General features: G+C 37.3%; 1 protein-coding gene across 1 annotated transcript in view; it reads left to right on the top strand.

Annotated features, from left to right (window-relative positions):
• TFAP2D (transcription factor AP-2 delta) overlaps positions 1-21,175 on the top strand; it is a 71,328-nt gene extending 50,153 nt beyond the window's left edge. Inside the window, exon 7 of the mRNA XM_008263039.4 lies at positions 20,685-21,175. Coding sequence (XP_008261261.1) covers positions 20,685-20,904 — 220 coding nt within the window. The 3' untranslated portion in view covers positions 20,905-21,175. The remainder of the gene's footprint in view (positions 1-20,684) is intronic.
• The last annotated feature ends 4,933 nt before the right edge of the window (positions 21,176-26,108 follow it).

Here is a 26,108-nt window from a genome sequence, read left to right as displayed (position 1 = left end):
TGGAAATGTGTATGTAATAAATATAGATTAGAGTAACTTCTCAGTTGGATCTTACATGTATGTATTCTCCACTGATGTATTTCTAACACCGTGGTTATTTAGTGGAGCCACAGCCTGGGAAAGTGAAATGATCAGTGTCCTTAATTCTCCTGTTTGAGTTTAAAAAGTATACTAGAGGTCTTCAAACAGTTCATGGAAATATGTATTATGAAAAAGTTATGCATAGATTTTTTTCCTCCAAAATAAACTTATCCTTTAATGCCATATTCCACAGACCTTTTGATAAACCATAATTCTAATCTCATCTTTTTAATAGATCCCCCTTCTGGTCTATAACCCTTTGGAAATTAGAAATGTAGGGCATAGATATCTGTGTGTTTGCTAGTGATTATATTTTCTTCACTGATTCTCGGTGTTAGAAGGCCCCTTATATTTCTTGACTTTAATATTTACATCTCCCCAACATCCCTGTCACATTGTCACCCATACCAGGCTTGAAAACTTCCAATGATTCACTGCTCTTCTCTCTAACAACTGTATTAGAAATGTCTTCCTTCTATTAAGGCAACACTGTCTCCATAACATCTCACTTCTCTGGGGCCTTAAGAAGTCATTTTAATCCTCTTTTCCTCCCAATTCTAGTGGCAGCTTTCAGATCTCCCTGAGTTTGTTTCCTGGGTCATTCATGCCCATTTCCTTTAGTGTGTCACTTGGGACAGGCATTCCAGTCAACTCTAGAACTTTCTGAGTGCTATGTTCTTTACAGTGTGATGAGAGAGGATGTTTTTCTGTATTTAAACATGAGCATGCTTGTCTTATCCGAGGAGCTTAAGATATGTGCACATTCTTATTTTTGTTGTATTTTTTTCTTTTCCTTTTTCTTTTTTTACAATCTTAGTTTGGGAAAGTTGCTAGGAAGATAATCAGTAGTGAGTGATTTTATTAATTGCATGAACTAATTCTTTAGTGTCCAAAGAGAAATGAATCTCAACTAAATTTTTTAAAAAATATTTATTTATTTGTTTATTTGAAAGATAGGGTGAAAGAGATAAAAAAAAAACAGAGAGACTTTCTACCTGCTAGTCCACTCCTCAAATGGCCACAATAGTCAATAGTCAATAGTCAGGACTGTGCCAGGACAAAGCCAGGAGCCGGGAACTCCATCTGGGTCACCCATATGGGTGACAAGGGGCCAAACACTTGGGCCATCCTCTGCTGCCTCCCCAGGCACATCAGCAGAAAGTTGGATTGGGAGTGGAACAGCCAGAACTTGAACTGGTGCCCACATGGGACGCTGGCAGATCAACTAAATTTCTAATCTAAAAAAGAAAATAAAAAGGCATATTTACATAATGGGTAAAGCCAATGCCTAATCAACTAAATTTCTAATCTGAAAAAGAAAATAAAAAGGCATATTTACATAATGGGTAAAGCCAATGCCTGCAATGCCAGCATCCCATATGGGCACCAATTCAAGTCCCAGCTACTTCACTTCTGATCCAGCTCCCTGCTAATGAGCCTGGGAAAGCAGTGGAAGACGGCCCAAGAGGACCCCTGCACCCATGAGGGAGACCTATAAGAAGCTTCTGGTTTCTGTCATCGGATGGGCCCAATTCTAACCATTTCAACCATTTGGGGAGTGAACCAATGGAGGGAAGACCTTTTTCTCTGTCTCTCCCTCTCTCTATAACTCTGCCTTTCAAATAAATACTTTTTAAAATATTTTTTTAAAATTTTTAAAAAGAAAACAAGAAATAAATTATACATTTAGGCTTAGCATTTAGGAAAAAAAATTACTATGCTTCTTTCAGTGTTTTCTGCCTAGCAGAAATGATTTCTAGGAGTAGTTTATTTAAGAATATTGTAAATATTAGGCCTGAATTACGAAAGGAAAATATCTTATATTTCCCAAACAGTCCCCCTTCTAAAGTTGAAATTAAATTTCAAAGCTTTAACCTAAACTTCAAAAGTTAATATCACATCCAAGAACAAAGAAAAAAACTGGTGAGTAGTCATGTTTTATCCAGTAGTTAAGTAGGAAAGAATAATCTGTATTTACAGAAGCTTTTACTTTGGTGTTATGCAACTTGGGAAGTAAAATAAATACTGGAAATTGATTTAATTATTTAATGTCCTATTTAATGTTGTTAATGTAAATAAATTAATGTAGATTAATTTAAAAATCATGTTTGCTCTTCTCTGCTGAGAAAATGAAACTGTATCTGTTTTAATTTTTGGTCTGTTTGTAACTATTGAAAGTTTTACTTCAAGGATAGCTATTTTTTATTCTTCTTGCCAACTTGTATAAGGGGGCTTCAAATAATTCCCGGAAATTTCAAATTATTACTAATTTCTTTTTTTCCACAAACTTTTGAAGCCCCCTCACATTTGGAGTTAAGCCCAATTACCTTACACAATTGCAAAATCTGATTACAGTTGTTCCTGTACCTATTAGGATAGCCTTGAAAAAAAAATAGTCCTCACCATTCAAGTATCAGTAAATATTTTTTGGTAGTTTTTAAATAAGCCCATGGGTTATTTTTTAAATATATCAAGTGTTGAGTGTCACCAGTTGAAAAAAAAAAAACATGAAATATTTGTGAAAATTGTCAAGGCCTTGCTAATGAATAGATTTCAATGGTTCCCTGCCACCAGAGAATGAGATACTTTATTTATGCACTCAAATTAAACTCTCTTAAAAGCACTTAGGACCATGAAATAAGATAATCTATGTAGAAAATAAGATACATCATATCCTTTCTCTTTCCTCAGTAACTTGGGCTACAAAGAATCAGTGCCATTAAGTTTTAGGAGGATAAGCCCCAACTACATTCCCCAGGAGGAAAATCCCCCCACACCGGTCCATATTTAAAGGCAGTGCTGCTTCAAGGTGATGAAGTGCCTTGTCCCCAGAGCTCTGAAAGGAAATACAATTTAACTGACAAGACTTGCTGCCTTTACTGGTGTTCCCCAGAGTCTGTTTTCCAGATTCCTTCCCTCATAGCTGTTCTCATGAACGGAAGAAGGCACTTTCCCCTGTGACCACCTAATACTGCAGTTGGGCACAGTTTATGCCTCCAGATATGTTAGCACCTACACCTGCAGGAGCCGAATAATCCAGAAAAGAAGGAAATGGAGGCCTATTTTCCCTTTAAGTTTTGCTACTTCAAATTTCCTGGGAGACAAAAAACAGAACTATAGTGGCATCTGTATGCAATTCTAGAAAGAAAGATTTATGAAAGCAAACAACCATGGGAATATTACAATCTGACAAAATACTAGGAATAACATTCCATACTGTAATTCAATCTTCACATGCACGTGGAAAGCAATAGAGGAAATGAGGAGTTAATTGAACATTTGCCAGGTAGAAAGTTGAAATTTTATGAAATGAAATTAACCTTTAGTCTTGTTACCTAAATGATGATGAAAGGCTATTTTTTTGGGATTTGCAGTCTTCAGATTGCAGCATAATAGCATCTATTACTTCCAGTTCTTTGTACTTGAAAACAAAGCTGAAAAAAATCATCCATGTATGGCAGCCACAATTTTTTTTTTAATTTTTTATCTTATTTATTTTTATAGAAAGCATTTATTTAATAAATATATATTTCACAAGTACAACTCTTGGATTATAGCGGTTCTTCCCCCCATACCTACCCTTCCACCCCAAATCATCCCATCTCCTACTCCCTCTCCCATCCCATTCTTCATCAAGATTCATTTTTAATTATCTTTATATATATAGAGAGAGAGTTGATAAGATCAACTCTATACTAAGTAAAGATTTTAACAGGTTGCACCCACACAGAAACACAAAATATAAATACTGTTTGAGTACTAGTTTTGCCATTAATTCTCATAGTACAATACATTTAGGACAGAGGTCCTACATGGGGGGCAAGTGCACAGTGACTTCTGTTGTTGATTTAACAATTGACGCTCTTATTTATGACATCAGTGATCAACCCGAGGCTCTTGTCATGAGCTGCCAAGGCTATGGAAGCCTCTTGAATCCACAAACTCTGACATTATTTAGACAAGGCCATAGTCAAAGTAGAAGTTCTCTCCTCCCTTCAGAGAAAGGTACCTCCCTCTTTGATGGCCTGTTCTTTCCACTGGGATCTCACTCACAGAGATCTTTCTATCATTTAGGTCATTTATTTTGCCACAGTGTCTTGGCACAGTGTCCATGCCTGAAATAGTCTCATGAGCTTTTTAGCCAGATCAGAATGCCTTAAGGGCTGATTCTGAGGCCAGAGTGGCATTTGTCGTTCTATGAGCCTGGCAGACACAATTGAGGCGCCCAGTCTTCAGTTGCAAATACTAGAGATTTTCAATTTCTTTTCATGACATACTAAGTTAGTGTTTGTTTAGTAGGTGGAAAGGTGATGGATACCAGGCACAACTCTTACCAATATAGAAAGAATTTAAGGAAGATTTCATAGGTACTTGCCTTAGGCTATGTTTTAGAAAATTGCTTTAGTTGTATAATTTAAATTAGTTGTTTCATGTCAATTAAAGTGAAGATAAAGCATTTCTAAAGGACAGTTAGAAAAATGTGAAAACTGCTTTATTAAACTTCTCTAGCATACAACAAAGCTAGTGAAATGCACACCATATTTACTTTGATTAAATACAGCAAAATAGCTCTTGGGCCTCTGATCAATGTCCATCTGGAATACTATATCAACTACATTCTATGTAAGCTGTGAAGCCTTGGGGATTTAAAGATGTGCATGGGTAACATTTTGACCATAGCAACAAGTGCACTTAACCAGGGATTACAAGATAAGAAGAGAAGGTTGTGAACATTGTATTACATTAAAATTTCCTTGTGGGTGCCCATCATCAATGTCAAGTGGCTTATAAGAATGGACACTGAGTAGAAGATGAACTGTTACTACCAGCCTGTTAGCAAAGCCCTACAGGGAAAAGAAAAGAGGATTATAATTTATTCTCTTTCAAAAAGAAGTCTCCTTTCTGCCACCTTCTGTTCTACCTTTTTCTTTGATTTGTGAAATTCAATTTATCTACTTTTAACACCCACAGATGAAGAACATAGTTTGGAATGATGTATATTTCCCAGGGAAGTGGGCTTTTAACCTAGCAGTTAAGATGCTCACATTCCATGTCAGAGTACCAAGGTTATATACTCAGATCCAGATCCTGACACCAGCTTCCTTTTAATGTGGACTCTTGGAGGAAGCATGTGGTAGATAATGGCTCAAGTAGTTGGGTCTCTGCCACCCATAAGGGAGGCACAGATTGAGCTCAAGTCTCCTGTCATTGGCCTGACCCTGTCCCAGTCATTGCAGAAATTTCGAGAGTAAACCAGTGAATGGGAGCTCTCTCTGTTTGTCTCTCAAATAAGTAATTTTTTAACTTATAAGCTTATGTAGGCTAGGCTAATCCTCGGCCTACGGCTCTGGTACTCTGGGTTCTAGTCCCGGTTGGGGTGCTGGTTCTATCCCGGTTGCTCCTCTTCCAGTCCAGCTCTCTGCTGTGGCCCGGAAAGGCAGTGGAGAATGGCCCAAGTGCTTAGGCCCTGCACCCACATGGGAGACCAGGAAGAAGCACCTGGCTCCTGGCTTTGGATCGGCGCAGCGCGCCAGCCGTAGTGGCCATTTGGGGGTGAACCAACAGAAGGAAGACCTTTCTCTCTGTCTCTCTTTCTCACTGTCTAACTCTGCCTGTCAAAAAAAGAAAAAGCTTGTGTAGGCACGTGACATAGTGGTTAAATCCCCACTTGGGACAGTGACAACCCATATTGGAGTTCCTGGTTCAAGTCTCAGCTACTCTGCTTCCAATTTACTTCCTGCTAATGCACATTTTGAGAAGCAGTAGATGATCCATCAAATACTGAGATCCCTGCAATCTACATGGGAGACTCAGGATGAAGTTCAAGCTCCTGGTTTTGACCTGGTCCAGCCCTGACTGTTGCAAACATTTGGAGAGTGAACCAGTTGATGAATAATCTGTCTCCATCTCTCATTCTCTCTTCTCTCTCTCCCTCTCTCTTTCAAAGAATAAATAAAATTTTAAGTTAAAGGCTGAATTAGTAGAACTTATTCGTATCAAGACCATTGATCAGAAGAACACCACTTTATTAAAAAGCAAAAACAATACAAGTCCACAGGCATGAGCTAAATGTTTCTCTCTCCCTCTCCCTCTCTCTCTCCCTCTCCCTCTCTCTCTCTGCCTCTCCACCCCACAGAAAAGATCTCTCTGCTCTGTGTCTTTTCAATCACTCAAATGTGAACACTTGGGGGTGAAGTGGGATTCTAAAACTTGGAGGCAAAGCCAAAAAGAAGAGCTTCACCTGTGGGTTCCTTGTATAGTAACCACCTTCCTGAACTGAGGCAATCTGAAGAGGTGGTTTATGTTGCAAAGAATGTTAATTAGGAGATCTAGCAAAATAGGAATTTTAAAAACCATGAATAGAATTAAGAAAACGACTGTTAAATATAAGTTACATTTTCCCTAACAGCAGGTGCCATAAACGACAGCAGTCTGAATTCTCTCAGCAGGTAATTGTATTGCTCACAGTCAGTTGTCAGCTTTCTGCTCCTCAGTGTGAAATTAGTAATAGGAAAATGAAATCAATGGGCTGGAATGTAGTTAGAGAGAAAGATAGAGAAAATGAATGAGAATATAGTAGGTGTAGCTTCTAAACCTGCCTAGCTGTGATTCAACCCTCAAATTTTCACCTTTTTTTTGTTCCACAATCCATTATCCTAAGTAGTGCTCTTGAGACAGATCTCTCCCTCAGTATATTGCAACACTAATTTGATTTTTACCCAAGAGGACATTTTTCCTTAACCCTCCATAAATTTCATATCACTGACTTTGGCCCATTAATATAGTTGAATAACTCTGATTAAGATATTTGATTCTGTTATTCAAAACGGTAATTCTCTTCTCTATTTTAATGCCAGGTATAAAGTTAAAAATCTACAATGCCTTCTATTACACTGTTAGTTAGCATATAAGGCAGAGAGGGGTTAATGAAGGCCTTGCAGCTCTCCACCAGAAACATCATTTAATGCTGGTAGCCACTCTTATATCTTCACTTTGGGTGTCATCATACAAATAACTGATTTTACCTTACTCTGCTGTCATCTTAGGTTACTCCCCCAACCCCAACTGATCATACAGTATTTTGGGAGAATTTGCCAGATGTATTGCTGCATCACTATAAGTTGAATCACTACTGCTCTCATAACTATTTTATAAAAGGACATACTGTTCCATTACGTTACTCCTAAATGAATCCATGCAGCACTTTCTGGGGTCACTTCTGCTTTTTAAATACTAACACTTCAGATTTTTAATATACTACTACATGGATAAATTATAATTAAATCCATTCAAGAAATATTTATAGCAACAAAAAGAAACAACCTATTGTTAAATTTAACAACATGGATTATTCTCAAAAGTATTCTGCTAAGTGAAAGAAACCAGTCACAAAAGCCTACAGAGTTTGATTCACTTTATATCACATTTGGGGAGAAAGTAAAGACTATAGGGACAAAAATGAGAAAGCAATGATTGCCAGGAAATAGAATGGAAGAGAATAAATTTAGAAGAGGCATGAGAAAATTTTTGAGTAATGGTGATAGTTGAACAACTCCATGTATTTGTAAAACTTCAACCAACTTATTCAGAAATCAGAGTTTCCTAGATTTAAAAATAAAGTCTCAACTTCATTAATTGTACCAAATGTACCAATTGTTTTAAAAATGAAACTCTTTGAAAAGAATGCAAAGTGCCTTATTATTTAATCTTTCATATGCTAACATAGCACTGTCTTCTGTAGACATTGAACCTCTCTCTAATTGTTCCTTGCCTCCCTTCCTAGAACATAACTTTATTTTTTTAATTTTTTTTTAATTTGGCTGGCAGAGTTAGACAGTGAGAGAGAGAGAGACAGAAAGGTCTTCCTTCTGTTGGTTCACCCCCTAGATGGCTGGTACAGCTGGCGCGCTGCGCTGATCTGAAGCCAGGAGCCAGGTGCTTCTTCCTGGTCTCCCATGTGGGTGCAGGGCCCAAGCATTTGGGCCATCCTCCACTGCCTTCCCGGGCCACAGCAGAGAGCTGGACTGGAAGAGGAGCAGCTGGGACTAGAACCAGCACTATATGTGATGCCAGTGCTGCAGGCAGAGGATTAACCAAGTGAGCCACGGCACCGGCCCCTAGAACATAACTTTAAAAATTAAATCCTAATCTGAATATCAGAGCCTCCCAAAAGAAACCAGAACATTTCAGCCTTTTGTTAACTAAATTATTGTATCTCCACCAAGACTGCTGCCTCCTGGAGATGACTAACACCCAGGGATAGGATGAGTGCATGATAATAGTTTCCCATCTCAGACCTGTTTGTTTGTTTTTCCAGACTTATTAAGGTATAATTGGCAGATAAAAATGATATACATTTAAGATGTACAATATGATCACTTAATGTACTTATGCATTGTGAAATGATTACCACAATCAAGTCAATTAACATATTCATCACCTCCCACAGGTACTAGTGAGCATGTGTGTGTGTGTGTGTGTGTGTACATGCACACGCATATATGTGGGGTCTTCAAAAAGTTCTCAGAAAGTTATGAAAAAACTACATGTATTTCAAAAAATTTTGCACCAAAATAAACAATTTTAATTTCCATTTTCTATGGACTTTTTGAAGTTCTTGCAAAAATATAGTATTAACCATAATCACTATGTTGAATATTACATAACCAGGTCTTATTTTTTTTAGAACTGAATATTTGTACCTTTTGATCAACATCCCCCACATGTCTCTAACTCCTAACCCCGGAAAGCACTACTACTACTACTACTACTACTACTCTGCTTCTCTGGTTTGACTATTTTAGACTTCACATATAAGTTAATCCTAAAGTATTTGTTTTTCTGTGTCTGGTTTATTTAATTTAATATAATGGTTTCCAAAGATTCATTCATAATCTAACAATTGGAAGCATTTCTTTCTTTTTTAATGGCTGAATAATATTCCATCTCTCTCCATCTCTCTCTCTGTCTCTCTCTTACATACACACACACACACACACACACACACACCATATTTTCTTTATCCATTCACCCATTTACAAATGTTTAGATTGTGTCTACATCTTGTGAATATGTGAATAATGTGAATTATTGTGAATAATGGCTATTGGGAATAATGCTGCAAAGAACATGGAGGTGCAGTTGTTTCTTCCAGATACTAATTTCATCTCCTTTGGATATATACTCAGAAGTGGACTTGCTGAATTATATTGTACTTCCAGTGTTAAACTTCTGAAGAATCTGCACAGTGTTCCCATAATGGTTACATTAGTTTACATTTCCATCAACAGCATGCAATGTTTCCTGTTCTCCACACATCAGCACTTGCTAACTCTTACTTTTTAATGAAAGCCTAGGACACTAGCATGTATAAGGTGATATCTTATTATAGTTTTAATTTGTATATCTCTGATGATTAGTGATGCTGAGAATCTTTTCATAAACATGTTGGCCATTTTTATGTTGTCTTCAGGAAAATGTCTGTTTAGAATATTTGCCCATCTTAAAATTAGGTTATTTGTTGTTGGGGTGGTGGTGGTTTTGTTATTGAGCTGTATAAATTCTTCATGTGCTTTGAATATTAATCTCATATCATATATATGGTTTGCTCATATGTTCTTCCATTCTGTAGGTTACTTTTTCATTTTGTTGATTGTTTCCTTTGGTGTACATCAAGCTTTTCATTTTGATGGAGTCCACTTTATTTTTGCTTTTGTTTCCTGTGTTTCTGGTGTGATATCCAAAAATATCATTGCCAAGACCAATGTAAATGAGATTTTACCTAATGTTTTATTCTAGGAGCTTTTCTTTTTTAAGATTTATTTATTTATTTGAAAATCAGAATTACACAGAGAGAGGAGAGAAAGAGAGAAGGAGAGGTCTTCCATCTGCTGATTCACTCACCAGATGGCTGCAACAGAGCTGTGCCTATCCAAAACCAGGAGCCAGGAGCTTCTTCCAGGTCTCCCATGCAGGTGCAGGGGCCCAAGCACTTGGGCCATCTTCTACCACTTTCCCAGGCCATAGCAGAGAGCTGGATCGGAAGTAGAGCAGCTGGGTCTCAAACCAGTGCCCATATGGGATGCCAGCGCTTCAGGTCAGGGTGTTAACCCGCTGCATCACATCGCCGGCCCCAGCTAGGAGTTTTTCAATTTGAAATCTTACATTTGACTTTCAAGTACATTTTTAGCTAATTGTTGTATATGATATAAGATAAAAATCCATTCTTTTATATGTGGAAATCCAGTTTTCCCAACACGAATTGCTCAAGAGCCTGTCCTTTTTCCAAAGTATATTTTTTGCATTCCTGTTATCAAACATTAGTTAACCATGTATTTGTGAATTTATTTCTGGACTTACTCTGCTATGTTGGTCTATCTGTCTGTTTTTATGCCAGTACCATACTGTTTTGGTTATTATAGCATTGTAATATAATTTGAAATCAGTAATTGTGATACTTCCATCTTATTTTCTTTTTTTTAAAGATGTATTTGTTTAGGGGGCACTTCTATGGTTCCGTATGAATTTTAGGATTGTTTTTCCTATTTCCACAAAAAATATCACTATATTTCTCAATTTATTTGTTTATTTATTGGGGAGAAAGAGTGAGAGGCAATATTCACCCACTAGTTCACTCCTAAACTGCCCACAGTGGCCAAGAGTTTGGTCATGTCTCTGATGTAGGTGCATATTAGCAGAAAGCTAGAATCAGGAGTTGAGGTAAGGATCAAACTCAGGCACTCCAATATGGTATGCAGGTACCCTAACTGACATCTTAACTTTAGAGAGAATGTGTGCTTGCACCATTAGCATTTTGATAAGGATAGAATTAAATCTTACTCTGGGTAGTATGGGCACTTAAAAATATTAATTTTCCCAATCAACACTGGATATCTTTTCATTTATTTATGTCTTCCTCAATTTCTTTCATCAGTGTTGTATAGTTTTCAGTATAAAGAACTTTCACTTCCTTGATTAAATTTATTATTCCTAAATACTTTATTCTCTTTTATTTTGTCATAAATAGGATTGCTTTCTTTTTTATTAATTAATTAATTAATTAAGGAATACAAATTTCTTAAGTACAACTTTAGGAATATAGTTATTCTTCCTACCATACCTGCCCTCCCACCCTCACTCCCACCTCTCCCCCTCCTCATTTTCCCCTTCCCAGTCCCATTCTCCATTAAGATTCATTTTCAATTAACTTTGTATACAGAAGAGCAATTATATACTAAGTAAAGATTTCAACAATTTACACACACATGCACACACACCAAAAAAACTGCTTGAGAACTAGCTTTACATTTAACTCTCATATACAACTTACTGAGGACGGAAGTCTTGCATGGGAAGTTAGTGCGCAGTGACTCCTGTTGTTAATTTAACAATTAACACTCTTATTTATGACATCAGTGATCACCCAAGACTCTGACATGAGCTGCCTAGGCTACGGAAGCCTTTTGAATCCATAAACTCCATCAGTATTTAGACAAGGCCATAAGCAAAGTGGAAGTTCTCTCCTCCCTTTAGAGAAAAGTACATCCTTCCTTTATGACCACTTCTTTCCACTAGGGTCTCACTGACAGAGATCCTTCATGTGGAGCATTTTTTTTTTTGCCACAGTGTCTTGGCTTTCCATGCATGAAATGTTCTCATGGGCTTTCCAGCCAGACCAGGAAGACTGAAGGGATGATTCTGAGGTCAGCCTGTTACTTGAAGCAGTTGTCATTCTGAGTCTGCTGTGTGGATTGCTTCCCATGTTGGAACATTCTCTCCTTTTTAATTCTATTATTATTACCAGATACTTAATACTATTTATATGATCACTTTAACACTTAATACTATCCTTATGTTCACTTTAACACTTAATATGAACACTTTAAAACTTAAGATGGCATATTTACCACCCAGAATAATGGGATTTGGGATCCCATAACAAGTTTTTAAACTGTACCCTTACATGTAAGTCCATAGGCATGCATGCAGAACTCTACAGCTTTACAGTTACTAATTTCCTCCTCCTTCTCATTTCCACTCTTATTTTTTACTGAGATCCACCCTCAGTTGGCTTTATACACATATGATTAACTCTGTGTTAAGTAAAGAGTTCAACAAATAGTATAAAGAAAAAAAAAAACAAAAACAAAAACTATTTACAGTCAATACAAGGGCAACTCAAATAATCCCTTCTTGAAGTATAAATCTCACTTCTACAGATTTATTTTTAGGTGTTCTATTAGTTATCACAGATCAGGGAAAACATATGGTATTTGTCCCTTTGGGACTGACTTATTTCACTAAGTATAATGTTTTCCAGATTCATCCATTTTTTTGCAAATGACAAGATTTCATGTTTTTTACTGCTGTGTAGTATTCCATAATGTACATATCCCATAATTCCTTCATCCAGTCTTTGGTTGATAGACATTTCAATACATTTCATGTCTTAGCTATAGTGAAGTGAACTGCAGTAAAATGTGGGGGTAAAGCTAACTTTTTTTTACTGATTTCATTTCCCTTGGGTAAGAGCTTTGTAGGATATAGTATTCTGGGTTGACAGTTCTGTTCTCTTAAGACTTGGACTATATCTCACCATTCTCTCCTAGACTGCAGGGTTTCTGATGAGAAGTGTGCTGTGAGTCCAATTGGAGATCCTCTGAAAGTAATCTGGCATTTCTCACTTGCACATTTTAGAATCTTTTCTTTATGTTTTACTGTGATGAGTTTAATTAAAATGCGTCATGGTGAAGATCTTTTCTGTTCCTGTCTAATGGGAGTTCTATGTGCTTCCTGTACTTGGATGTCCCTTTCATTTTCCAAATTAGGGTAGTTTTCTCTTATTATTTCACTAAAAATGCTGTCTAATTCTTTCTGTCTTTCCACACCTTCAAGAACTCCTACAACCTGTATGTTGGGTCATTTGATAGTATCCTGTAGATTCCCAATAGTGTTTTTTAGTTTTCTATTTTCCTCTTCTTGTTTTTGGTTGACTGTATAATTTCCTGTGCTTCGTCTTCTAAGTCAGATATTCTTTCTTCTGCCTCACAAATTCTGTTGATAAGGCTTTCCACTGCATTTCTTATTTTTTCTATTGAATTCTTCATTTCATTTTGATTTCTCTTTAAGATCTCAATTTCGTGGGAGAAACTTTCTTTGATGTCTTGTACAGATTTCAGTAGTTTGTGTATTTGGTTCTGATTACATCTATGTAATCTTTTTTTATTATTATTATTTAACAGGTAGAGTTACAGACAGTGAGAGAGACAGAGAGAAAGGTCTTCCTTCCATTGGTTCATTCCCCAAATGGCCACTACGGCCAGCGCTGGGCCAATCTGAAGCCAGGAGCCAGGTGCTTCTTCCTGGTCTGCCATGTGGGTGCAGGGCCCAAGCATTGGACCATCCTCCACTGCCTTCCTGGGCCACAGCAGAGCTGGGCCGGAAGAGGAGCAACTGGGACTAGAACCCGGAGCCCATATGGGATGTAAGCAGAGGATTAACCAAGTGAACCACGGCGCCAGCCCCCATACATCTATGTAATCTTATGATCAATTTTTTTAATTCCATTTCTTGCATTTATTCAATCTCATCATCTTCACAATCTAGTATTTAATTGTTGTGTTCCTTTGGGGGTATCACGTTGTCTTCCTTATTCTTGTTTCTTGAATTGGTGCATTTGTTATTTGGCATTTGTGGAGCTACTCCTTGGTTTCTTTGTTTTTTTCCTCTGTGGTGGCTTTATCTTTGTATTACACTTCTGTAGATAAGTGAAGTGTCTGCTTGCAGTGAATATCTAGAGATGTGTGGTGGATGTGGCCAGGAAGCTTTATCACCAGTGGCTTCGGCTGCTGCAGTCTGGTCTTACTTCACTCTGCAACGCCGGTGCATAGGCTCTCGGCTGCTGTGGTCCTGAGTTGTGGGCATCCATGCCTTCCAAGTAGGTCCATTGTGTCCCTCTAATTTGCATAGTGTTTCCTCTGCAATTTTCTCCCTAACTCTTCCTGAGACTGAACTCTCTCCATTTTTTAAAAATTATCTTATAGACAGGATTGCTTTCTTAATTTCTTTTCTGCATAGTTAGTTGTCAGTATATAAAAATGAAATATTTCTGTATCTGCCACTTCAATAAATTTACTCCTTAGTTCTAACAGTATTTTACTGCAGTTTTTATATTGTCTATATAAAAATAATGCTGTCTTCAGAGACAATTGAACATCTTTTTTCTGATTCCAATGCCTTTCATTTCTTTCTGTTTCCTACTTGCTCCTGTCAGAATTTCCAGAACTATGCTAAATAGACATGGTGACAGTGGACACCAATGTCTTGTACATGATCATAGCTGGAAAGTTTCCAGCTTTTCATCATTAAGTATAATATTAGCGTGAGCTTGTCATATATGGCCTTTCTTATGTTTAGTTTGATTTCCTCTACTCCTAAACTATTGAAAAATTTTTATCAAGGAAGGGTCTTGGATATTATCAAACCATTTCCCTTCATCCACATATACTTTTGTTATTGCTGTCGCTGGCCTGTGGTTTGGTTGGAATGTGTCTTAACAGACTCTGTACTATTTTTAAGATTAGATTATAACTTTTGATTATTGATTTATAGTAGCATGCCCAAACCACAAATTTTTCTCTGTGTGTGTCTTTGAATACTTCATTAAACCAAACCACAGATTTTTGCGGAAACACATAACATCTCATTTTCCATTTGTGGTTAATATCTGGTATTCTTTGATGATCACTTGTGCTCTTTCTAATGCTACCCACATTGCTCCCACTCCTTGTCCTCTTTTTGCTGAGACCTTAGCCACAGATTAGCCTCTCTTTGCTGTCTTCTGTGTACTCTTGTTTCATATCCTTTTTGGATATAATGTTATTCTTTTTGGGGGGATGTTACTCCTTTTTCCCCAGAACTCCATTTAAGTCCTCTCACCAGTTCTGCAAATTTCTATCCTTTGGCAAGAGCACAACTTTTTTTAATAGCTTAAGCAAAGGACTTGGAAAGCAACTCTTCTTGGTCTTCATTATCAAAGGAGATTTAAAAGGTGAATAGAATTTAGATGGGCTAGAAAGAGGAAGGATACACAAAGGTACACAAATACAAATGACCATCATATGTTTCAGCATTAAAGGAAGGTAAACCTGAGAAGAACCTTACAAAAATAATGTAATAGAAGAGATAATTGCTTGCAGTAAAGAAATGAGTCTTGGAAGTACATTTGTATATTCTGCCTCTGCCCAGCATAATAAAAGTATATAAAATAAAATGAGGGACCAGTGCTGTGGCATAGCAGGTAAAGCTGCCACATGGGTACCGGTTCAAGTCTCAACTGCTCCACTTTTGATCGAGCTCTCTGCTACAACCTGGGAAAGCAATAGAAGATCGCAAAAATCCTTGGGCCCCTGACCTACATGGGGGCCCTGAAGGAAGCTCCTGGCTCCTGGCTTAAGTTCAGTGCAGCTCTAATGGTTGCAGCCATCTGATGAGTGAACCAGTGGATGGAAGACCTCTCTTTTTCTCTCTGCCTCAGCCTCTCAGTAACTCTGACCTTCTAATGAATAAATTTATCTTAAAAACTAAAAATAAAAAAATTTAAAAATGAGATGTATTTATTCCAAAGGCAGATGACAGAGAGAAAGGGAGAGGCAGACGGACTTTTTACCCTGTGGTTCACTCCTCAGACGGCCTCAACAGCTGGGGCCAGGCTAAGCTGAATACAGGAGCCAGGAATTCTATTTGGTCTCCCATCTGAGTGGTAGGGACCCAGGAACTTGAACCATCATCATCTGCTACTTCTTAGGTGCATTATCAGGGAGCTGGATTGCAAGCTAAGGAACTGAGACTCTCATTGGCACTATGATATGGGATGTGAACATCTTGAGTGGTGACTTAATCTACTATGCCACGTGCCAGCTCAGCAAAAACATTAGAAATGCATCATGTGGGTTATGGGTAAAGCTTCCACCTGCAAGGCCCACATCCCATATGGACACCAGTTCAAGTCTTGTCTGCTCCAATTCTAATCCAGCTCCCTGCTAATGTGCCTTGGAAAGCAGTGAAAGATGGCCCACGTAGTTGGGTCCCTGCACCTGTGTGGGAGACCCTGGCTCCTGGCTTCATATCAGCCCAGAACCTGGCTTCAGACCAGCCCAGCAGCCATTTGTGGAGTGAACCAATAGATGGAAGAGCTCTCTCTCTCTCTCTCTCTCTCTACCCCTCTCTCTGTGTAACTCTGCCTTTCAAATAAATAAATCTTCTTTAAAAAATGTGTCACTCAGATAGACATATCTAACACAATGCTACTTGTCTCTTCTTTTTAATTAAGAAGTGGGTTTTTAAACTTTTATTTTTAAAAAATGTACTTGAAAGACAGAATAAGAGATGGAAAGACAGACAGATATCATCCATCCCTTGGTTCACATCCAAAATGCCTACAGTACCCAGGGCTAGTTTGGGCCAAAGCCAAAAGCTCAGAACTCATTCTTGGTTTCCCATTTGTGTTCAGGAACCTAAATACTTGAGCCATAACCTCTTGCTTTCCACATCAGCAGTAAACTGGAATCACTAGAAGTGGAACCAGGACTTGAATCCAAGCACTCTGATATGGAATGTAGGTATCCTAAGCGGCATCTTAACTGCTGCACCAAGTGTCCACCCTTAGTTTTATCTTTCAATTTCCTCATTAAGAATAAGGTTTTAGATTAATTTCAATTTAGAAGAACTTCTACTTTTATATTTTGACTACCTACCTCAAACATCATGGTTACTATTTAACCCAGATGATAAACTTACAGCTTAAAATTATGACTTTCCAAATGTAAAACTGATCTCCATTATCAAAAGTTATTTTGATATATATATTACTATTACATATATTACTATGGTTTGTTACCTTACAGGTGATCTTACTTTATTTCACATCTAGGACTGAAAGTCAGTCTTGCCATTTCTACTTTTATTTTTCCATTAATCATCCTCTCCTTTCTTGTATATCACCAGGAATGAGATATACACCTATTTCTGGAGTGATTGGGGCTAACAGAATAGCATGATACTCCCTGGAATTCCTTTTAATCATCCTGTAATAGCACACTTTTTCTTTTTGCACTATTCCAGAACATTAAATCTCTTTATTTGAATTAAATAAACTTCACTGAAGACTGCTAGAAAAGACTATGCCTTGTAACTTAGTATCATGTTTTCTGATGTGCAAGAAATGTTATGGCAATTTTAATAATTTACATAGTGTTTTCTTATTGAAAGATGATACTTGAAGCACTTACTTTTCTTACATTGAATATTTCACAATTGATTTTAGAGTTTTCTGTTTAAGTCCACTTTCAACTTCCATAAGTTTCTGTGTATATCTTGGTTTTAAGAAGAGCTGTATAAGCATTAATATCCCTCAACTAAAACTTAGGTTGGAAAACAACTTGCAGATGTTCTGTTAAACCAATGTCACTGTACAAAGATAAATAACTTCCTCTAACTCAAAAAGTGCCTAAGATCAGAGCCAATGTACGCCCAAAGGACAAATCCAGAGCAAAATGACAATACAATATACTAATGAACAGATAGCCATTTGGAAGCAAGAAAATCTATCAACCAAGAATTGATATCAGCTTAAGAGGAATTTTTCATTATGATGATAAATCTTTTCTCAACATGGGTGACTACAGCATTCATACAAACCTATGTACTTTGCACTTGATATTTAAAAACTCTTCTCTTAGGAAAGTAAATTCGAAGAATCATCATCTTGTAGGCTTACAAGGCTGTCTGCAGAGCAAAGATAGGTCATAGAAACTGAGCTAAAACAGTCAACAGAAATGTGATTTCTCAAAGAGGAATATAACATACCCTCAGCTTGAGACAAATGTAGATGCAAAGGCAACATAGTACAACCAGTTTCTCAGGCAATCTCTCTGGGCCTCAGCTCTTTATCTGCAAAATGGAAATAATGATATCTACTTCTTAGTATTATAGATAGGAGTATATATAGGTGACGCAGATAAAGAACTTAGAGCAGAGCCTGGAATATGTTCAGAACTCAACTACTGGCAACTAAGTTTAATATTAACCCTATTGAAACTAAATACTGCATATACAGATATCAGTGAAAAGGTGAGTCACAACCAAAAGGAGATGCCAACTTAAATGAAAATAAAATCCATGTAATAGTACAGTGAGCACTAAACTGGAATTCAGCTTAAGAAAACACACAGTTTGTACCTAGAACCAAGCACTTTGGACATCAATAGTTGAATTCACTCAGTTTCTTTTTCTGGGGGGCGGGGAACCTCAGTTAATTCTTCCACCACTCCAAACAATTTCATTTGTTTTCTAGTCATCATGACAGATTCCAAATCATTTGTATTCCCTTCTAGTTGTCTCATTATAGAAATGAAGCTAAAATCAGTCTTTCTGCTCAGCAATGCACTGCAGAAAAGATAAAATATATTTGAACTATAATGTCTTATACTACAAATTTTGTACCCATGATTTTCCAAACACTGATCATTTTAACTTTGTAAATAATCTGAGACTGAAGTTCCTGTATCTTCTTTTTAACTTACGAGCTTTGTAAAATACTCAGAGAAGAGATGACAGTCATCTGTGGAATATAATGATGATACACAGAAAATTTTGCCCTCACCATGAATATATCACAACATCTATCATTTATCAAGCACTTAATATAGATCTGGCATCATCTGTGCACTTAGCACTGATTAATGTAAGCAATAACTCACATGGTAGATATGACTATTACCTCCATTAAGGTATATCAGAAGGCTCCCTTAGACTTCAAATCCCTCATTTGCATTATTTTAAAAATCATTATTTTGACAGATTAAAAATCATATACTCTAAAGTGGGTAGTTAATATATTATGAAGGATGGCACTCTGATTTTTTGAAACTGCTAATATCATAATAACTATAAAAACCTAAGAGTTGTAAGCAGTTAATGCCTTCATTTATTGAATGTACAATATATTTATCTACAATGTTGTAGATTTTATAACATGTGCATAACATATGACAGCATGATTTTTCTATATTATTATAAGATGTAAGTTATAGGGAGCAAACTTGCAGTTTCAATTTGGAATAATTGAAACAAATAATCTGGGTAGTTTCTGTTCACAAAAAGAGTGAATCTACAGTTATGTATTTGTTCATCCAGAGATGAAAAGTTGACATGGTTAGAAAGGCTACGTCTATTGAGATTACCACAATATTCACTACATTTCCATACTAGTTTACAATTATTAGTTGGTTATAGTCCATGATCCAAACGTAAAGTGACCAATGTAAGATAGATTGTTGTTTCTTTACTGTTTAGGAGTCTGGAGGTAAATAGGTTCCTTTCATCTTGCTCAATCCCTGCCACCATCTGTATAAAATGCATGGCTGTTTTCAGAGGAACTTAGAGCAAATGGAAATTGAATATATCACTTCTCTTCATAGTTCACCTCCAAACCTAGTTGCAACAGAAGCTCAGAAACATAGCCTCCGGATGATTGATAGCATGGCCAAGCAAAACTGTGTTAGTATAAAAGAGAAGAATGAAGTCATCAGGCACAATCAGTTGGTCACGATTTACTCTTATGTAGTCTATGTCTATACAAGCATGTATACCATTTTTGAAAGTGAGATGATTCCCACACATAGAAAGCTGAACTTTCTAATTAGATGGAAAGTCAAGTTATATGTTAAATACTCAGACAAGCTAGAAACCAATGCATATTAAGTCTATTAATGATCAGTCTTCTTTCAAATAGAGTCTAAATTTTTTTAAGGATTTATTTTATGGGGCTGTCACTGTGGTGTAGTAAGTCAAGCCTCAGCCTGCAGTGCCGGCATCCCATATGGGCACTGGTTCATGTCCTAGCTGCTCCTCTTCTGATCCAGCTCTCTGCTTATGGCCTGGGAAAGCAATGGAAGATGACCCAAGTGCTTGGGGGCCTTCACCTATGTGGGAGACATGGAGGAAGCTCCTGACTTCTGGCTTAGGATTGCCATTGCAGCCATTTGGGAAGTGAACCAGTGGATGGAAAATCTTTCTCTCTGTCTCTCCCTCTATCTGTATCTCTGCCTCTCAGATATTTATTTGAAAGTCAGAATCAGACAGAGAGACAGAAAGAGCTCTTCCAACCACTGGTTCACTCCCCCAGATGGCCACACAGGTAGGGCTGGACCAGGCAAAAGCCAGGATTCAGGCGCTTCCTCTGGGTCTCTCCCAAGGATACAAGGGTCCAAGGACTTGGGCCATCCTCCGATGCTTTCCCATGTGCACCAGCAGGAAGCTGGTTTGGAAATGGAGCAGCCAAGACTCCAACTAACGCCCATATGGGATGACTGTGCTACGGATGGCAGCTTAACCTGCTGTGCCACAGCACTGCCCAGTTCTAAATCTCATGGTCAGAGGGTGATACTTTGACTTGTTCTGTGTCATCCATGATGCTCAGAACCACTTAGGACACAATAAATGCCTCTTTAACTGAATACTCTGGATTAAAGGAGGAGAATTTGCTGTTTCACATCATGCTACAAATTATTCTTTTCTCTTTTCCTACCATTTCTCATTTCCAGTTTGATCACTCATGGCTTTGGGACTCCAGCAATATGTGCAGCTCTAAGCACTTTCCAAACAGTCCTCAGTGAAATGCTGAACTACTTGGAAAAACACACTACTCATAAAAACGGTGGAGCAGCGGATTCTGGCCAAGGACATGCCACCTCGGAGAAGGCCCCCCTGCGGAAAACTTCAGAGGCTGCCGTGAAAGAGGGCAAAACAGAAAAGACAGACTAGCTACATCAAACAGAATCTATTTCCAGAGAGTCTTGCTGCTGATATTTTTTCTAATATATATCATTGAGGGTGACTAATCTTCAGTGGACCAAATCTCTACCCTTCCCCCAATCCTCCTTAAGAAACAAAAATGGAAATGAAAAATGAAACAAAAAAGAAAAAAAAAAAAAAAACAAAAAAAGAAAGAAAAAAGGAAAACAGCAGTGTAACTGTGTAATGGAATTGTCACTTTTTAATTTTATGTTATGATAAACTCCTTTCGTGCACGTAACTTACTGTTCTGAATTATATACATCACAGTTTTTAAGCACCTCTGGACTTTGGAGAGGCAGCACATGCTTTTCACATCTAACTGATGCACTTTCTTGTCCAACTACATAGAAAGCATGACCAAACTGGAACCTACCACCAGTACTTATGGCTCCAGTTTTTCTTGACTCCCTGTAACTTAAGAGTGCCTCTTTCCATTAAATAGAACAATTTGAAAATTAATCTATTAGAAGATTTTTGGGGGACTGTAAAGGGCAGTAATGGACATTTGTCCTAGAATTGAAAGCAGTTCCAAAATTTTGGTCACCCCTAGCCCAGTTAACTACCAGTGCCTTGGTGGTATCTAATTCCAGAAAGCTCTCTCCTTTCTATGATGTTCCCATCCGTTCCCAGGCTCGTTTCCCCCCTATATCCACACTACCCCCACTTCCCTTAGAAGGTACTCAGAAAGCATAATACTAAAAGGATAGGAAATGAACTCGTCTGTCCATTCTCATATCACCAACCTAGCAGTTTGAAGAAGCCAACTGCGTTTAATGGGTCAGGGTAGGACTGATAGAGGAGAGGTAGTTTTGCCACTGTCAGGCTCTTAATGGAAAATACTAGCATTGTTTTGCCTAGAAAAGTATGGGAACAGGACCAGTAATCTTTCTGGGAAGTCCTGCCCCTCAGAGTCAGGAGATGAGTCCAGGGATCTAGTGCAGGTCCCTTGAAATGCTGGTGGCCAATGATTGTGTGGTTAAAACGAGAGTCATTCTCTTCTACTTTTGTGCTTCTACCCACCTGATAACTGTGTTCTAATCCTTTGGAGGCACAAAAGCATTCAGGTCTGTGTTCAATAAAGAAAACAAAACCAGATTGAAAGAGAAGATTTTTACTTTTAAGATGCTTCCTTTTTTCAGAGCTTGTTCTTACAGCTTCACTGTCCTTTAGTTAAGATACTGGAAACAAGAGACTCTAGGTTGCAAAGGCCAGGGGTAATTGATGTAAGTTTGGTTCATATAAATTTGTATGTGTCAAGAAATCTGATTGGTTCCACACTGTACTAACTTTTCTACAGTTAACAATTTTCAAACTTCTAGGCAAATAAAAATATAGGTCATTGTCCTTATTTAAAGAAAAACAATCATTTTAGTAATGTACGAACTCCCAACATTTAGTTTTAGCATGAAAATATTCTCTTCTCATTAACATATTTCAATTACTTTCAAAAAGTCTCTGCCATATTATAAACGCTATGGGGAATATTACTATTATGTTTAATTGAGAGGACAAAGCTCAAAAGTTTTCATGTAGAGATCACAAAAACTATTTTTATCTAATAGTAATTCTTAAAATCAATTGAACTTTATCATCAATCCTGTACATAAAAAGAGGAACCATAATCAATTAAAATATAATTTTTCTAGACTAAATTCAATTAACAGAAGACACCACCAAGGATTTCCATAATAAAGGAATTTTATACCTATACAGTAGAATAGCTTAATATAAAGAATTGTAAAAATAATGAATTGTGACTTAATGTGTTTAGTTCCATTTTAAAATTTTTACCCTTATTCATGGCTTTAATGGTTTTTGAAATAAAATAGAATAAATCCAACATTCTGCTGCAGTTCCAAATTTCATCACAAAATAAATGATTCAATCTTACATGACATTTCTCATATTGTAAAATACACATATGAAACAAAAATGATAAATATTTCAGTTTAATAAGTAGTAGGAAAGTTATATACAGATAATGTGGACTACTATTTCCTTAATGAAATTTCCACATTAACTTTCTTTTATGTCATTTATTATTAACAATACATACATATTAAATATGGTATTTTGATATGCATTTCTGCTAGGTACTTAATGTAGTTACATACCATGTCAAATGTTCACCAATAATCAGACAAAAAATTAGATCTGGCTTATATTATCTGCTTACTTTTTCACCCTTAGTAGTAACTAGTTGGGGTCTTAACACCTTGATGGGGTGTTATTATTTATTAGGGTTGGAAACAGAAGTATAACTATAACTACAGTGCATACTATTTACCAAGATTTGGGGTGACTTAAGAGCCTTAACTGGACAGCACCCATTGTTTAACTTAACTGGTTACTAGGGCATAAATTAATTGATGGACTGCTCCTGTTTAGAATCTTTATTTATTATCATATTCTAATATACATTGTTAACATATCAGCCTTTGCCTTGTATATAATAGGAACTCAACACTTTTTAAATAAATGATTAAATGAATGTGTGTGTGTTCTTTGTCCAAAATGGGCCAAAGGACCTTTATTTGTTTTCAAGACTCAGTGCTTCAATCTGGATGGTTTCTTCCATGGTGATTTGTGAATGCTTATTTTAATTTAAGTGAGAAATATTTCCATGATGGCACATTAGCTGCAAGTAGATATATTTAATATTGAACAATAAGGAAGTTAGTTACCAGAATTTAAAAAGTGAAGTTATAATAATCATTATCACATTTTATAGTAAAGGAGAATCGATCACCAAAATTTGCGTGATTTTCAGTGTTATAATAAGTAATAAAGTGAAGAAAAAGCTTTTGAATTCAATTATTACTTGCTCTGAAAATTTGTCCAAATCTCTCATATTTACTCAAAATTCATCATGGCAATTAATATAAAATTTTTATATTTAAACTTAATGAAGGAATAAGTTAAATTTCTATATGAAGACATGTTTGTTTTAAGACTTTCAATAATCAATTTAAATTCTACTACAGTGGCTATTTCATTAGAGTTACCAGTTAACTTCACTTTGGTAGCTCTGGAGAAATAAATGAAAACTGAATTACTCTACATTTCTCTTCTCTGTAAAGAACAGGTCACTGGAAAGATGCCTACTATATTCTTCTTCTGCCTTTTTAAAAAAGATACCTTATAAATAAGGATTATTTTTCCAGATATACAGTTCCTTGCTCCTTTTTCTTCCTTGGAGGCTATGTTCTCTTCAATATTTAGGACAGAACATGACCCATAAGCACCTTGACCTCAGTGACCCAAATGTGACAGTGATAAGATTGTCCTTCTGTCACATGGTACATTTAAGGAAAATGTGTCAATAAATTATCCTTGTTAATAATGGGTATAACAATCCATATTCCTATTTTTTTCTTTCTATACCTCCTTGGAAGCATTTTAGACCAGTTGAATTTAAAAATTAAATCTGAAACCTTTACACAAGAGTGTGCTCTCTCCTTACAAAAAGCCAATACAACATGTGAGAGGTTGCATGGCCTAGTGACTAGAAGTGTAGATTCTAAAGCCAAATTACCTGGATTCAAATCATGGCTCTTTCACCTGCTACTGTGTGATCTTGGGCAACTTGCTGAACCTCTCTGCCTCCATTACCCTATCTGTAAAATGAGGATAACAAGAGACACCCTGGTAAACAATTACTGTCAGAATGAGTCAGTGCATCTAAACTGCTAAGAGCAGATCAGGGGCAGGCCATGCTATGTGAATGCTAAACATTGTCTTTAGTACTGAGAGTTTGGATAAATCTTTTTTTTTTAATCAGAGATTCATTTCTCCTCAGTTTCATGTACCCCTTCTATGCCAGGCTGTGTCCTAGAGACTGCAGATAAAGAATTGAACATTTTTCCCATGGTCAAGCTTCTCACACTTTACTATGAAGATAACAACAGTCTGAATATGGTGAGTCTGTTGATGAAAATGTACAGAGGGTGCCCTGCCTAGGCCAGACCAAGGTCTAGGAAGCAGAAGCAGGGTGGAGATGGAAGGGTGGGAAGTCAAGGGAAAAACATTGAATGAAAACATCTGGGGTAGGATGCTATTTTTAAAGCTAACAGATGCACTTTACGTTTCTGGTAATTCTTACCTTCCTCCCACATCTTGGGGCAGCCAACATTTTGCCTCAGGAAAGAAATGTGATACAGAAGAACTCAGGCAACAAGTGAGTTAAACTTTGATACAAGTTTTCAATTTCAAAATCTGTGGGCCTTAGAGGACTTGAAGTTTAGAAACCTATGTGCTAGGATATTTTTCTCTCTTTCTCTCCACCTCTGCCCTCTGACCACACACACTAGACCTCAGAAAATAGTTCGCAGATTGGGGAAAGAATGAGAAAAATGAAATTTTTAAAAACTTAACTATCAATATCTCTTAAGATAAGACCATGTCCTACTATGAAGTTTGGGTGTGAATCTCATGACAAGGAGAACTATGTGCTCATCCCAGAGAAAAGCCCAGGGAGAAAAATCCCATCAAGGAGCAGAGGCAAAAGAACTGCTTATGAGAACCAGGCAGCTGATTCTCAGCCCCACAGAGTGTCTCCCTGGAAACTCTCATATTCCATAAATGTAGGAGTAGATGCAAAATTCAGGCCCTGGATTCAAATGCCTGTAAAAAGGCTTCTGTTAGCCAAAGGTCAAGGATATGCTTGTGTCTTTCCAGAGAATGTGGAACAGCCCATTTGGGTACCAGCCAGAAGCATCAAGCCTGCAACTGACAGCCAATGAGAACCAGCTGAACAAGACTGAGAATCTGCCTTGTAGCAGGCGCATCTCCCCTATCATCCTACCCTGAGAATCTGCCCATAGCCACATCCATTAGTGTTCTATACCCCACTAGCTCTGGTCAGCCACTCAAACGGCCCACAGCCTGTGTGCAGTCACACCATTCCTGATTACCATTGTTCCTCATTCCTACCCCTATCTGAGCAAGCAATCCTGTGGTCTCTTGTTTTGAATGCTGGTTAGTCAACGACGGGTAAGATCCCCTGGGGGACAACCTAAGACAGGCAGAGCTGCATAGGGAGACCACGTAGAAACGGGGTCAACAATGATATGGCCAAGAATCATGCCTCCGTTGCTCAAAAATAAACAAAAAGGGGAAAATGTGGTGGAATGAGAAGGCCGTACCAAGATGGCCACTGGCAAGCGAGCGTC

Source organism: Oryctolagus cuniculus, chromosome 5 (genome assembly GCF_964237555.1).
Source record: "Oryctolagus cuniculus chromosome 5, mOryCun1.1, whole genome shotgun sequence".
Taxonomy (NCBI): Eukaryota; Metazoa; Chordata; class Mammalia; order Lagomorpha; family Leporidae; genus Oryctolagus; species Oryctolagus cuniculus.
This window is presented reverse-complemented; position numbering and strand designations above follow the sequence as displayed.